The following is a 12,623-nucleotide window of genomic DNA, read 5'->3' on the forward strand; positions in this document are numbered from 1 at the left end:
CTTTCTGTCACCCCCTTTGTCCTTGATTTTCTTTTCAGGGTCTTGGCCATTGTGACTGGCCTGCCCTTGAGAGGCTCCTGTTGGAGGGTCCCCAAATGAGTGCCCCCCGCCCCCAAGGTGCTGGCTTGGCTGTTTCTTTCCAGGCCTGGTCTCCAGTTCCACCTTCTGCCTGGCCATGCAGGCACCTGTTCTAAGCTTGCCTCAGCTATTCCCTACGTGAGTTGGGGGGGGTTGCCCCCAGGCAGTACGAGGTCAAATCCCTTCCTGGACAGTGGGAGGGAGAATGTTGGTCTCCCAAGGTCCTTGTAGCTTTGCCTGGCCTTTGGTGGGGGCAGGCTGGGGTCCAGCAGCCCATGCCCCTTTCCCAGCTCCCTGCTTCTCTGACCTCAGTGTGTCTGCTTCCCTCCGCAGCAAGAGTGAATCATGGAGCTACGTGTGGGGAACAAGTACCGGCTGGGACGGAAGATCGGGAGCGGGTCCTTTGGAGATATCTACCTGGGTGAGTGTTCCTGGTTTCAGCTCAGTGGTTCTGGAACCTGTGGGACAGCTCTGGGGACAAGGAAGAGGAAAGATGCTGAGATTTGGGGCTCTGAAGTTGGAACTTGGTTCTGGGGCTTCGGTGGCATGCTTTGGTCATTTTGTCTCCAGGGCCACTGCAGGTGGCAGGGAAGCAGCAAGTTGCGGGGGAGGCAGGCACAGGGGCTCCTCACACAGTCAGGGCCAGGCAGGGTTCCCACTTGCTGCAGGCTGGCCAGAGGGGAGTATTTTTAGCTCTGCTTTCCAGCAGCAGATGACATGGGTCTCTAACTGGGCGTGGGAAAGCCCAGGCTGAGTTTGTGCCCCTGTGTCTAGCCCCCTGGGAGAAGGATGCTGGTTGACAGAAGAGGCCTGGGCTACTGCTTGATCCCAGCTAGGTCCCCTCCCTGTGGTCCAGTCTACTGGAATTCAGCCCAGGCACATTTTGGAGTGACGCAGGCTCCCCAGTAATCCCAGTGGGGAGGGGGTTTCTTAGCTTTTAGGATCTCTCTCCGGATGTGCTTCCTGTTGAAAGTCTGAGTTTATTCTCATGTTGTCATTTTAAATGCACTGCTTGCATCTTGCCCCTGTCCTCGACCCGGGAGAAAGGGGGCCCTTGCCTTTGAATGCCGCCCTCTCAGCTGCCAGAGGGACAGAGTCAGGAGTCCCGGCCTTCCTGGGCACGTGTTGGTCTGGAGGGGAGACACTGTGTTGGTCTTGAATTGGAGTTGTTTGAGCAAGGTGGCTCGTGCCTGGGGTTTATCCTCATTCCTGTCCCGTGCCCTTGGAAGCACCTCTGCCTCTGTTTCCCTCTTTGGAAAAGGAGAATAAACCAGTTCTGTCCAGGGCAGAGGAAACTGACAAGTCAGTGTGCCGTGCTTGTGATTCAGAGCTCGGGGCTTCTCTTACCTGGTGACCTGGGTCCCTGCGCTCCTGGGGCATGGCCTCTGCTTCAGTGAGCCACCCCCTCCCCCATCCGAGGGGACAGGGAGCGGGTGCGCACCACTTGGTGCCGGGCGGGGCCCCGTTTCCCTGTGGTCTCCCCTCATAGCAGCCTCCAGAGATGGAGCCGTACTATTCTCGCTTCACACATGAAGAAACAGGCAGTGTGGCCATTTGTCCGCCCGAGGTCTCTCTCGAAAACTAGAGAAGGCAGCCTTTAGACCCACAGCCATCCACGTCACTGAGAGAGTGTAGAAGACAGAATGTGGGAGGGTGACCTGTGGCAGACCCAGGTTCCAGACCTGGCCTTGTGCAGCCACTCTGCGCTCAGTGTCCCCGTCTCTCAGGTTTACATGACGATGGTGCCTGGCTGACTGAGGGCTGCCTTGAGGCACCGATGAAATGACGATGGGAGAGCATCATGTCAACTGTACAGTGCCGGGCAGATGTGCACTTCACTGCAGGCACCTGGTAGGTTACCCTCCTGTAAACGCCGTCGGAGCTCAGAGCAGAGGGAAGAAACAGTGCAGGCTGGAGCTGTCTTAAAGGTTTCCTCTGTGGCTCCAAGCTCCTTCAGGGGAGGTGACACCCCGGTGCCCAGCAGGTGGCTTGGCTGCAGTGGGTGTTCAGAGAAGGCCTGTCGCATGAACCAGTGAGGAAATGAGGGCTGTAATGTGCAAAGGCCTGTGAAGAGGCCTTCCTTAGGGCAGGATAGAAGAAGGTTGGGGTTTGGGGGCAGGTCCAAGTTCAGGTTCCCAGTGTACTTCTCGTTTGCTCTGTGACCTGGGATAAGTCACTTTCTCTCCCTGAGCTTTAGCATTCCCATCTGTGAAAGGGAATACTTATCTTCTTATTGTCTGAAATTGGAGTGGGTATCAACGACCCTTTTACCATGGAGGCTCTTGGGCTTAGGACTGAAGCCTGGAGCCACTGGCTTGAAGGCAAAGGGCGTGGACAGGCAGCTTTGGGCACAGATGCACACCTGCTCCTAGACAACACCTAGTCTGGAGCTAACTTCTGCTACCAATCCTCTTCTTGTTGCTGAGGAAGACTGGCCCTGAGCTAACATTGTGCCCATCTCCCTCTACTTTGTACGTGGGACGCCTAACACAGCATGGCCTGCCAAGTGATGCCGGGTCCACACCGGGGAGCCGAACTGGTGAACCCTGGGCCACCGAAGCAGAACGTGTGCACTTAACCGCTGCGCCACTGGGCCGGCCCCATAGGGCCTTCTTTTTGCAGAAGGGAAACTGAGGCCCAGAGAAGGGGAGGGGCAGCCCAGGGCCATTCAGAAAGCCAGTGTCTCTGGTCTGTGTGGTGGGACCTCCCTGGAGGCAAGGCTTCTGCTAATCTAGTAGTCATCTAGTTCATTTTAAAAACTAGGTCCAGATTTACTCCTCTTTGTACAGGCTCTGGAGTAAATTCTACAGGGTTTAGGTGCCGGCCTCTCTTTTACCAGCTGTGTGCCCTTGAGCACATGATGACCTCGGCCAGCCTTGGCTTCTCCATCTGTGAAATGGGGTCGTGAGTGTGCAAAACATGTGCACCTTCTGGCCCAGCAGGAGTGCTTACATTGTGTCCCTGCCACCCGTCGGTCTCGGTTGGGATTTGCTGCTGTCACAGGGTCTGGGTCTTCTCGGGCTTGAGCGGGGGTGGACAGCCAGTTCTCCCTGACTGTCCAGCCTTTGCCGGCTACATGGGCATTGGGGCCCTGGCCTGACATCGTGTCCTGCCAGCTCCTTCCTGGGCCCCTGTCTTGCTGGTGTGGGGAAGGACGGTGGTGATTGGAGGGCCTCCCCGGCTGGCCTCGCTGGCTCCCTTTGTTCACAGTGCTGGCCACGTTCTTGTCGCTGGTGCCAGTGCCAGGGCCTGACTCCAGATGGCCTCTGCAGGTGGCCTGGGCGCGGCCTCCAGGCCCTGCTTTCCAGGATTGACTGAAGGCAAGCACATTGTGGCTGAAGCTGCAAGGCCCACAGCTCCTCTTCGGGTCCCTCTGCCCCCTCCCCTCAGCATCATAAGGGGACAAGCTAGGAGTGGGATCTGCTTTGTTAGGGCCTTAAGTTGGCTGCCTGGGGTCCAGAGGTGGCCAAGCCTGTCCTACTCTACCAATCAGCAGCCGTGCACCTAGGGAACTCTCCAGACCTCTTAGACTCTGGTCCTCAGTTCTAAGTGGGGAGGGAACGTTGCTCCCTAACAGGTGGTTGTGGGGGTGCTTCATCCCCTGCTTCCCGTCCAGCCAGGTTCGTGATCGTGTCTGTGTCTCTGTGTGGGGGTCCGAGTGAGCTGGCATGTCAGGTTGGTCACCTCCCTCCCACCCCTCCCAGAACTTCCCAAGGTCCCAGACCCTCCAGGGCTGGCCAGGTCTAAGCTCTTCTCTGTGTCCAAATTTGTTTTTCAGACTGGCCCGTCACCTCGGACCCCTGTATCTAACTGATGGGCCCTCCCACCACCCCTGCCCTGACACTTGTCACTTAGTCAGAGGTATTCTTTCGTGCTCCCACTGAAGGTAAACTGAGCTGCTCCAGGGTGGGGCTGCCTCATCTGGTCATTGATTGACTGTTGATTGAATGAAGGAGCTGCTAGGGAATTGGAAGAGAGAAAAAAACAGGGCTTTGGAGGCTAAGTTTCAAATCCTGACTCTGCCCCAACCAGTTCTGCGTGACCTCAGGCCAGTTACTTAACTTCTCTGAGTCTCAGCTCAGTAGTTGTGAGAATTAAGGGAGATCAGAGAGAGGACTGGCAGCTTCCTGATAGAATTCAGAGGGAGTGAAGGAGTCTGGTGATGGTGGGACCCATTGCAGAAGGCAGCTGTGGCAGCATTCTTTGCTCCATGGGGGTCAGAAGACTTTGCCTAACTGCTTATGTCCTTGTCCCTGGGAAGTTGTGTGGCACTTAGTCATTGCCGTTTGGTGTCTCAGTTTCCTCATGTGTCAGACAGATACGAACAGTCGTGTCTGTAGGAGGCGGTGAGAGGTCACAGGGCTAGGGGGTCCTCCTGCCTCCCCCTCCCCGTCTCGGGGAAGGGCCTTGTCCCCAGGACCCTCCTCCCTGCACATGTCCGCTGCACCCTCGGTGCTGCCCCCTCAGTGCTGCAGGCCCCGCCTCCGAAGTGTCGCTGGCTCTGCCTCCAGCCTGGGAGGCGCCGTCAGCTCTTGTCTGGACAGCAGCAGCAGCCTCCGTCTGGGCCCCCCCTCCCCCTCAAGTCCTCTCCAGTCCCTTCTGAAACCCCAGTGGGTCTCGACAAGGGGAAGGAGGGCCGGACTTCGTCCCACAGGGACATTTGGCTCGGTCTGGAGACATTTTTTGGTGGTTTCAACTCAGGGATGGGGGGGATACTACTGGCAGCTCGTGGGTAGAGGTCAGGGGTGCTGCTAAACACCCTAAAATTCACAGTACGGCCCCACAGCAAAGAATTGTTGGGTCCCAAACATGAATAATACCGTGAATGAGAAGCCCTGTAATGAGGCGTCTGGCCCTGGCCCCTGGAGTCTTGGGCTCACCTCCCAGATCTTAGCTCGGCGTTTGAGACCCTCTGGTCTGTCGCTTGCCCGCCTCTCCCACTGTCGTCTTCAGCTGTCTTGGGCTCCACCCCGCACCAGGCCACTCAGAGCTCACCGCACCCTACTTGTCGGGCCTTTGCACATGCTCTGACCTTTGTCTGTCTGGCACAGTTGTGCTCACACTCTGGAGCCCATGCAGCCTTTCCTCCCACTGGCCTACACATGGTCAACACACTGCGGGCTCACCTCTGAAACCCAGGGGCCCGCACTTACCAAACCTAACATTTGTTGACACTTACTCTATGCCCGGCACCTTTCTAAGCCTGTTTATACCTCAGAACTACCTAACGAGCTACATACTGTCATCCCCCGTTTACAGATGGGGAGCCCGGGGCACAGAGGGGTAAAAGGACTTGCCCAAGGGCCCCGGTTAGGAGGTAGCAGAGTCCAGATCTGAGCTCTGGAGCCCAGCCCTCGCCACGGCATCTCCTGCTCCTGCGCCAGCTGGGAGATGGGGCCCAGCCCGCAGACTCCAGGGAGCCCCGGCTCCCCTCCTGTGCCGCCTCCTCCCTGCACCCCAGAAACGTGTGCGCCTCTCCGCAGTGATGAGTGTTGATGTGTCAAAGCACTTTACAGTTTGCAGAGCACTTTCTCGTTGCTCACTGGATTTGGTAATCTATTTTATTTTTTTAATTTTATTTTATGTGGTCCAAAAATGAAAACGCAAAACCAAAAACATGCTAAGTGAAAGAAGCTCATCACGAAAGATCACATATTGTGTGAGTGCGTTTATAGGCAATGTCCAGAATCATGGAGGCAGGAAGTAGATTCGTGGTTGCCTAGAGCTGGGGGGTTGGGGGAGATGGGGAGTGACTCCTGAGGGGTACAGGTGCGTGGGATGGTGCGAATGTTCTGTATTTGATTGTTGTGTTGGTCGCACAGCCTTGGGAATACACTAAACCCACTGAACTGTCCACTTTAAAGGAGGAATTGTATAGTACGTGAATGACATCTCAACAAAGGCGTTAGAAAAAGTGACAGCACGTAACATGGTGTCCAGTGAAATGTCCTCCCTCCCCGCCCTGATCCACCTCGACCCCTACCCCCAGTCTTTACTGGCGTCTTGTGTTTCTTTTCAGTGTTTCCTTATGCAGATACAACCAAGCACACACACACATTGTATCCCTACCTTTTTCTTTTTTTTTAAACTGAAAAGAGAGCGTAGACTACATACTGTTCTGTGCTTTGCTCTTTCACTTCCTGTATCTTGGAGATCTTTCCACTTCTGCACAGAGAGAGCTTCCTCATTCTTTTTCCATTGTGTTCCAGTTTATGGATGGGCCATTCTTTATTTGACCAGGCCCCAGAACGATGGCCATTTGGGTGGTTTTCAGGCTCTCGCTGTTGCAAACAGACCACAGCAGGCAGCCTGGTCCAGACCTTGTTTTGCACCATGTGAGGGTGTCGGTAAGCTCCTGAAGTGGAGCTGGTGGTGCCCGATCGCCCTCCCACAGGGGTTTACTGGTCACACCTGGACCACCGGGGGGGAGTGCCCACTGCCCCTCAGCCCTGCCCACAGACAACGTGTGTTCTCTTATTGTGGGACGTTGGCCAACCGTAAGTGGAAAATGGCCTTTCAGGATAATTTTAGTTTGCATTTCTCTTATAAGGAGGTTGAGTATCTTTTCATATGAGTGAGCCATTTTTATATTAATGATTTCTCTCTCTGCTATGTGTCTGTCTGAATCCTTTACCTCCTTTCCTGTGAGTCGTTGGTCTTCTTCCTACTCATTTGTAGAAGCTTGTTATACGTTAGCGATACTAACTCTTGGCTGCTGTTAAGAGAACGAGTGTGTATTTCTTAGGACTTTGTTTCTATTGTTTTTGCCGTGGAGAAGGAATTCCTTTTTTTGGAGGGGAGGGAGCCTTTTTTTTTTTTTAACAGCTTCTGGATTTTAAGTCAGGGATAAAAAGCCTTACCTACCCCAAAGTTGAAAGGCAATTTTCCCTTCTTTTCTTCTAATATTTCATTGTTTTATTTTTTATTAACGTTGAGTAGACACAAAAGAATACATATAAAATACGTGCATGTTATGAGGCACCCTTCCTACCACCCAACTGGAGGACACGCCGGTCACTTTGAAAGCCCCTGGTCCCCTCGCCTGCTTTCCCCTCACAGAGGTAACCACCATCTGACATTTTAGATGATTCTCTTTCATTACAGAGTTTTAGCACGTGTTTATATCCCTAAACTATAAACATTTGTGTTGCGTGTTTTGAAATTGAGACAAATAGAACTGTGGCTGTGTTCTTCTGTCTCTTCCTTCCTCTTTTTTTTTGAAAATTGAGGTGAAATTCGCGTAAGGTTAACCATTTTAAAAATACGCAATTCAGTGGGGTTTAGTATGTTTACAGTGCTATGCAACCACCATACCTATCTAGTTCCAAAATATTTTCATCACCCCGAAAGAAAACCCTGGAGCCATTAAGCAGGCACACCCCGTTTCCCCCTTCCTCCAGCCCTTGGCAACCACCAGTCTACTTCCTGTCTCTAGGGATGTGCCTATTCTGGGCATTTCATATAATGGAATCATAAGGTATTTGTCCTTTTGTGTCTGGCTCATTCACGTCCGCGTGGTGTCTCTGAGGTTCATCGATATTGCCACGTGTATCAGTACTCCGTCCTTTTTTATGGCTGGTATCCTATTGCATGGATAGACACATTCGGTTTATCCACACGTCCGTTCATGGACCCTTGGGTCGTCTCCCCCTTTTGGCCCTCGTGCATGGTGCTACTCCTTGCTCTCTTGTTCTCAGTGTTAAGATGCTGGGAGCCGCTGGTTGCGGCCTGCAGCCGTCGTCTGTTGCTTTGCACTGGCCCATGGCCTGCCTCTGTATGACTGCTTTACCATGTAGCCGTTCATCTCGTGTTGGACACGTGGGTCACTTGTTCCTGTGTATGTTCTTGTGTCTTCCTGGTGCTCATGTTCCTGAAGGGCGTATACTTGGCAGTGGACTTGGTGGTCAAGGGTTTGTGTGTGTTCAGCTTTACTGGATAGATGCCAACCTGGTTTCCAAAGTGGTTGTGCTAGCGTACACCCCATCGTTTTTTTTTTCATACAAACTTTGACTCTACTTGGGAATTTTTCTGGTGTATGGTGTCAGCAGTGGTGTCTTTTCTCAGATGGCTCGCCAGTTGTTTCGAGGACATTTATTGCGTAGCCCCATCTTCTCCCCTGATTTGAGGGGCCAGCTTTATCCTATCCCTGATCCTTCAGTGCTGTGTCCTCCCCTCGACTTGCTGTCTCGTCTGTTGGTGTGCTAAGACCACACTTTTGTAATTACGGCAGCTACAGTCTGGCCCTGAGAGGGAGTGCCGTCTCAGCCTAGCCCCTAGCCCTCCAACTCTGCCCACCTGTTATTACAGCTGGGGAAACTGAGGCAAGGCACAGTTTGGATTTGGGTCTTTCTTGTGACTCCTTGAGACAGGGTCATGCCCCACCTTGTTCTGTCCTCTGCAGCCTGATAACCCTACTGATGTCACCTCTCTCCAGCTCAGTGGCTCCCACTCTCTAGGACAAAGTTCTCCTTACTGGTCCGGGAACCGTCCCCCTTGCGTCTGGTCCAGCCTGTGGTTCTCTGAACCATCCGTGGGTCCTCACTCCTTCCCCTTCTGCGGGCTGTGGCGCTCGTGTTCCCCTCCCACCCAGGTCGCGTGGGTGCCGCTGTGCCCACAGCCCCCTCCGCTTCCCCTGGATACAGTGTGGCATCTGTGGCCTTTCCAGCCTCCCCCAAGGGGCGCTGGGCCGCTCAGGGTCAGACACTGAGTTGGTCCCTGCCCGGCCAAGGGTGACCCCGGGCCCTTGCTTCCCCTGGCCCTGGCAGGTGCCAACATCGCCTCTGGTGAAGAAGTCGCCATCAAGCTCGAGTGTGTGAAAACGAAGCACCCACAGCTGCACATCGAGAGCAAGTTCTACAAGATGATGCAGGGGGGAGGTGGGTACCGAGGGGCCCCAGGGTGGGGGGCGGGGGGCCTGCGGAGCTCTCTGCGTGCCTGCATCCGTGCCCGCCAGGGCTGGGCCTGGGGCTGGTCTGGGGTCTCGAGGGACCGCCCCTGACAGCCTCGCTTCCCCGCCGGCAGTGGGAATCCCGTCCATCAAGTGGTGCGGGGCCGAGGGCGACTACAACGTGATGGTCATGGAGCTGCTGGGGCCCAGCCTCGAAGACCTCTTCAACTTCTGCTCCCGCAAGTTCAGCCTCAAGACGGTGCTGCTCCTGGCCGACCAGATGGTGCGTGCCCCACCTCCCCACCCTGGCCAGGGGACTGTGGGCCCTGCCGGGCTCGCGGCTTCCCTTCCAACCTCTGCTTCTCCATCGTGCCAGTGGGCACAGGGTACCAGCCCTGCCTTCTGCCTCTGGAGGATGCCGGAGCAGGAATCAGTGACAGGGACATAGGACAGGCTGGGTTCCTGGACCCGGGACCAGGGGACCTTCACTATCAGCTGTAGAATGGGAGGAGGGGGTTAAATGTAGATTCCCAGGCCCAGCTCCAGACCTGCTGGGTTGGGTTCTCCCAGTAGGGCCTGGGACTGTGCCCTTGGTGATTTTAAAGCCTCTGAGCACGCAGCCCTGGGTCCTGTCCCAGTGTGGTGACTGTAGGTGAGCTGCTGAGACTCTGAGCCTCAGGAGCGAGTCTTCCCTTTCCTGGTTGACGTGGGGTCAAGTGGGACCCGCGCAGTGCCTGCAGAGCAGGCCCCCACTGAGGAGCGACCCTTAGGTCCGAAAGCCCTTTATAAACTCAAAGGAGGGAAACTTGAAGAATTTAAAAAGCATAGAATTTGGGGCTAGAGTAGTACGTGGCGATCTTGTTACGCGGGGGTCTGGGTCTGCGGCTCGCCTGCAGACAGTCTGCAGACATCCTGCAATTTTAGGCGAAATGTGCGTGTGCAGAGAGGTCCTCAGAGTCTCGGGACGTGAGACCCAAACAAGGTTTAGGAAATATTCAGCCATTCAAACAAAGCCTTCGATTTACAGAAGCCTGAGGCCCAGAGACGGGACTGACCTGCCAGAGGACCTATCGTGTACATCTGTTAAAGTTTTTAACAAATAGTTTAAAGGAAGAGAAGGCCTGTGTGTCTGCCTGACTGGTGTCTTCTGGAAGCCAGGGAGTGGATCCTGTCTTTCGTGCTCTCTCTGTGTCACCCCTGCCGGGTTTAGGCTTCCCTGGTGCTCCCTACCCTCCCCTTTCCCCCAGTCTGGTTGCCAGAACCACCTTCGAAATGCCTTTCTGACTCTGGCTCCCCAAGTCCTGTGAGGGTGTAGAGCCAGGCAGGCGAGACTACCTTTTGTTTTTCTTTTTGCCTTTTTTTTTGTTTTGTTTTGAGGAAGATTAGCCCTGAGCTAACTACTGCCAATCCTCCTCTTTTTGCTGAGGAAGACTGGCCCTGAGCTAACATCCATGCCCATCTTCCTCTGCTTTATACGTGGGACGCCTACCACAGCATGGCTTTTGCCAAGCGGTGCCATGTCTGCACCCCGGATCCGAACCAGCAGACCCCAGGCCGTTGAGAAGCGGAACGTGCGAACTTAACCACTGCCGCACTGGGCTGGCCCCAAGACTTCATTTCTAGATCTTGCCTTTCTGGGCTTTATTTCTAGATCTTGCCGTTAGCTGTCCTACCTTGCTCTCTTCTTGTTTCAAAGCAAACTTGTTGAACTCCTCCTTCACAATTCTTCTCTAATGTCACTTTCTCCAGGAAGCCTTCCCTGACCTGCCCCTTGAAATCATCTTACATAGTTGCAGGTGCATTTTACAGCCCCAGCCCTCAGCCCCTAGTCCAGGGCCTGGCCCAGAGTTCTTGGGCAGGTCCCTTGGTGGAATGCTTGCTGAATGATTTGCTGCCCCCTCCTCTCCCCTAGATCAGCCGCATTGAGTACATCCACTCCAAGAACTTCATACACCGAGACGTCAAGCCCGACAACTTCCTCATGGGGCTGGGGAAGAAGGGCAACCTGGTGTACATCATTGACTTCGGCCTGGCCAAGAAGTACCGGGACGCCCGCACCCACCAGCACATCCCCTACCGGGAAAACAAGAACTTGACTGGCACTGCCCGCTACGCCTCCATCAACACCCACCTGGGCATCGGTGCGTGAGGGAGGCCGGGAGCGAAGTGCACCCACAGGCTGCTGGCGGGACCCTGGCTTTCTGCAGCCTGGGTTTATTCCCCGGAATTGCCACAAGTCGGGTCCTCCCCTTCACAAGCAGAGCTGCGGTGTGCCGAGCCCCTTCACATGCCGTGCTTCGACCCCGCGGCAGCCATGCAGAGGGCGGGGATGGGGCCCCATTCTTACTGGGTGGGAACCGCAGGCTCACAGGTGTAACACAGGTTGCTTAAGGTCGTGCACTTAGCAAGTACCAAAGACGGTTATGACCCCAGCCCTGTCTCATGCCACAGCCTGTGCCCTTTCCACAGCGTGGGCCAGGCAAGGAGGCACTGAGGTGCCTGCTATATAGTTGTTGAATGAATAAGTGCCCGAGCTGGAAAAAACTAGGCCCAGGTTGTATTGAAAAAGCTCAGCCTCAGGCCCCTTCTCTGTAGAAGAAGGTAATAACTATGCCTGTTTGTAGCCAGGTCGCAGCAAGCCAGCATGTGATAAGGGGGGGAGTCGTGCTGGGTGCACAAGGTGACTGGTTCTCCTCAGTCAGGGGCATGTCCTAGAGGAGGGGGTCCCAACCCGAGTGTCCAGGAGCCCAAGTGGACCCCGCGCCTCACCTTGTCCTCGATTGACTCTCTGTGCAGAGCAAAGCCGTCGAGATGACCTGGAGAGCCTGGGCTACGTGCTCATGTATTTCAACCTGGGCTCCCTGCCCTGGCAGGGCCTCAAAGCAGCCACCAAGCGCCAGAAGTACGAGCGGATCAGCGAGAAGAAGATGTCGACGCCCATCGAGGTCCTCTGCAAAGGCTACCCCTGTGAGTAGGCCGGTGGGAGGTCGTTAGCCTGGGGACCCCTGAGGCCCTTTCTAAGGGGAGGATGAGGCCACACAGAGTCTGTACTGGGCTACCACTGCCCCTGGCGCCAGAACGTTCGTCGCGGGCTCTCTGTCGCTGCTCGGGCGCGGCTGGCAGGCCTGGCTGTTACTTGCTGAGTCTGAGGAGACACTCTGGGCCGTCCTCCTCCTGTGAGTCTCCTTCACTCAACAGAACGCTTCATTCTGACACTTCCGGTCACGAAATGTGTGGGGTCCCCCCCGACCCCCCAGCAATTCTCTGTGACGTGAGCTGGGTGTCCTACAGTTAACTCAGTTCTGATGTTACCTGCCTGGAGACAGCCTCAGCTCCTGCAGGTTCAGGGCTCAGTCCCGCAAGACTCTTTCCACCCCACTGGAGACAACAACCGCAAGTCCAGCTCTGACGGGCTATAAATGGGGCTCCCTGACCCCCTCAGGCTTGATTAACTTGCCGGAGCGGCTCACGGAGCTCAGGAAAGCACTCAGGTTTACCATTGATTAAAGGATGTGACAACGGCTACAGATGCGCAGCCAGATGAAAAGGCACAGGGGGAGATCTAGGAGGGTCCTGGGCGCAGGAACTGCTGTCCCTTCTGTCCCCATGGAGCTGGGGTGTGTCACCCTCCCTGTGTGGATATGTTCACCAACCTGGA

The 12,623-nt window shown here is 55.1% G+C and overlaps 1 protein-coding gene across 12 annotated transcripts in view; it reads left to right on the forward strand.

Annotated features, from left to right (window-relative positions):
* The window catches only part of CSNK1E (casein kinase 1 epsilon), a 35,504-nt gene that overhangs the window by 14,040 nt on the left and 8,841 nt on the right, over positions 1 to 12,623 (forward strand). For 9 of the 12 annotated variants that reach the window (XM_070506881.1, XM_014851277.3, XM_070506878.1 and 6 more), the window contains exons 2-6: positions 412 to 499; positions 8,844 to 8,954; positions 9,100 to 9,248; positions 10,878 to 11,106; positions 11,762 to 11,932. In XM_070506881.1, the coding sequence (XP_070362982.1) occupies positions 424 to 499; positions 8,844 to 8,954; positions 9,100 to 9,248; positions 10,878 to 11,106; positions 11,762 to 11,932 (736 nt within the window). In that variant the 5' untranslated portion in view covers positions 412 to 423. Of the gene's footprint in view, positions 1 to 38; positions 217 to 411; positions 500 to 8,843; positions 8,955 to 9,099; positions 9,249 to 10,877; positions 11,107 to 11,761; positions 11,933 to 12,623 lie in introns of those variants that run through there. The other 3 variants (XM_070506879.1, XM_070506882.1, XM_014851279.3) reach the window with 3 other exon arrangements.

The sequence above is a fragment of the Equus asinus genome, chromosome 4 (genome assembly GCF_041296235.1).
Source record: "Equus asinus isolate D_3611 breed Donkey chromosome 4, EquAss-T2T_v2, whole genome shotgun sequence".
In the NCBI taxonomy this organism is placed as follows: Eukaryota; Metazoa; Chordata; class Mammalia; order Perissodactyla; family Equidae; genus Equus; species Equus asinus.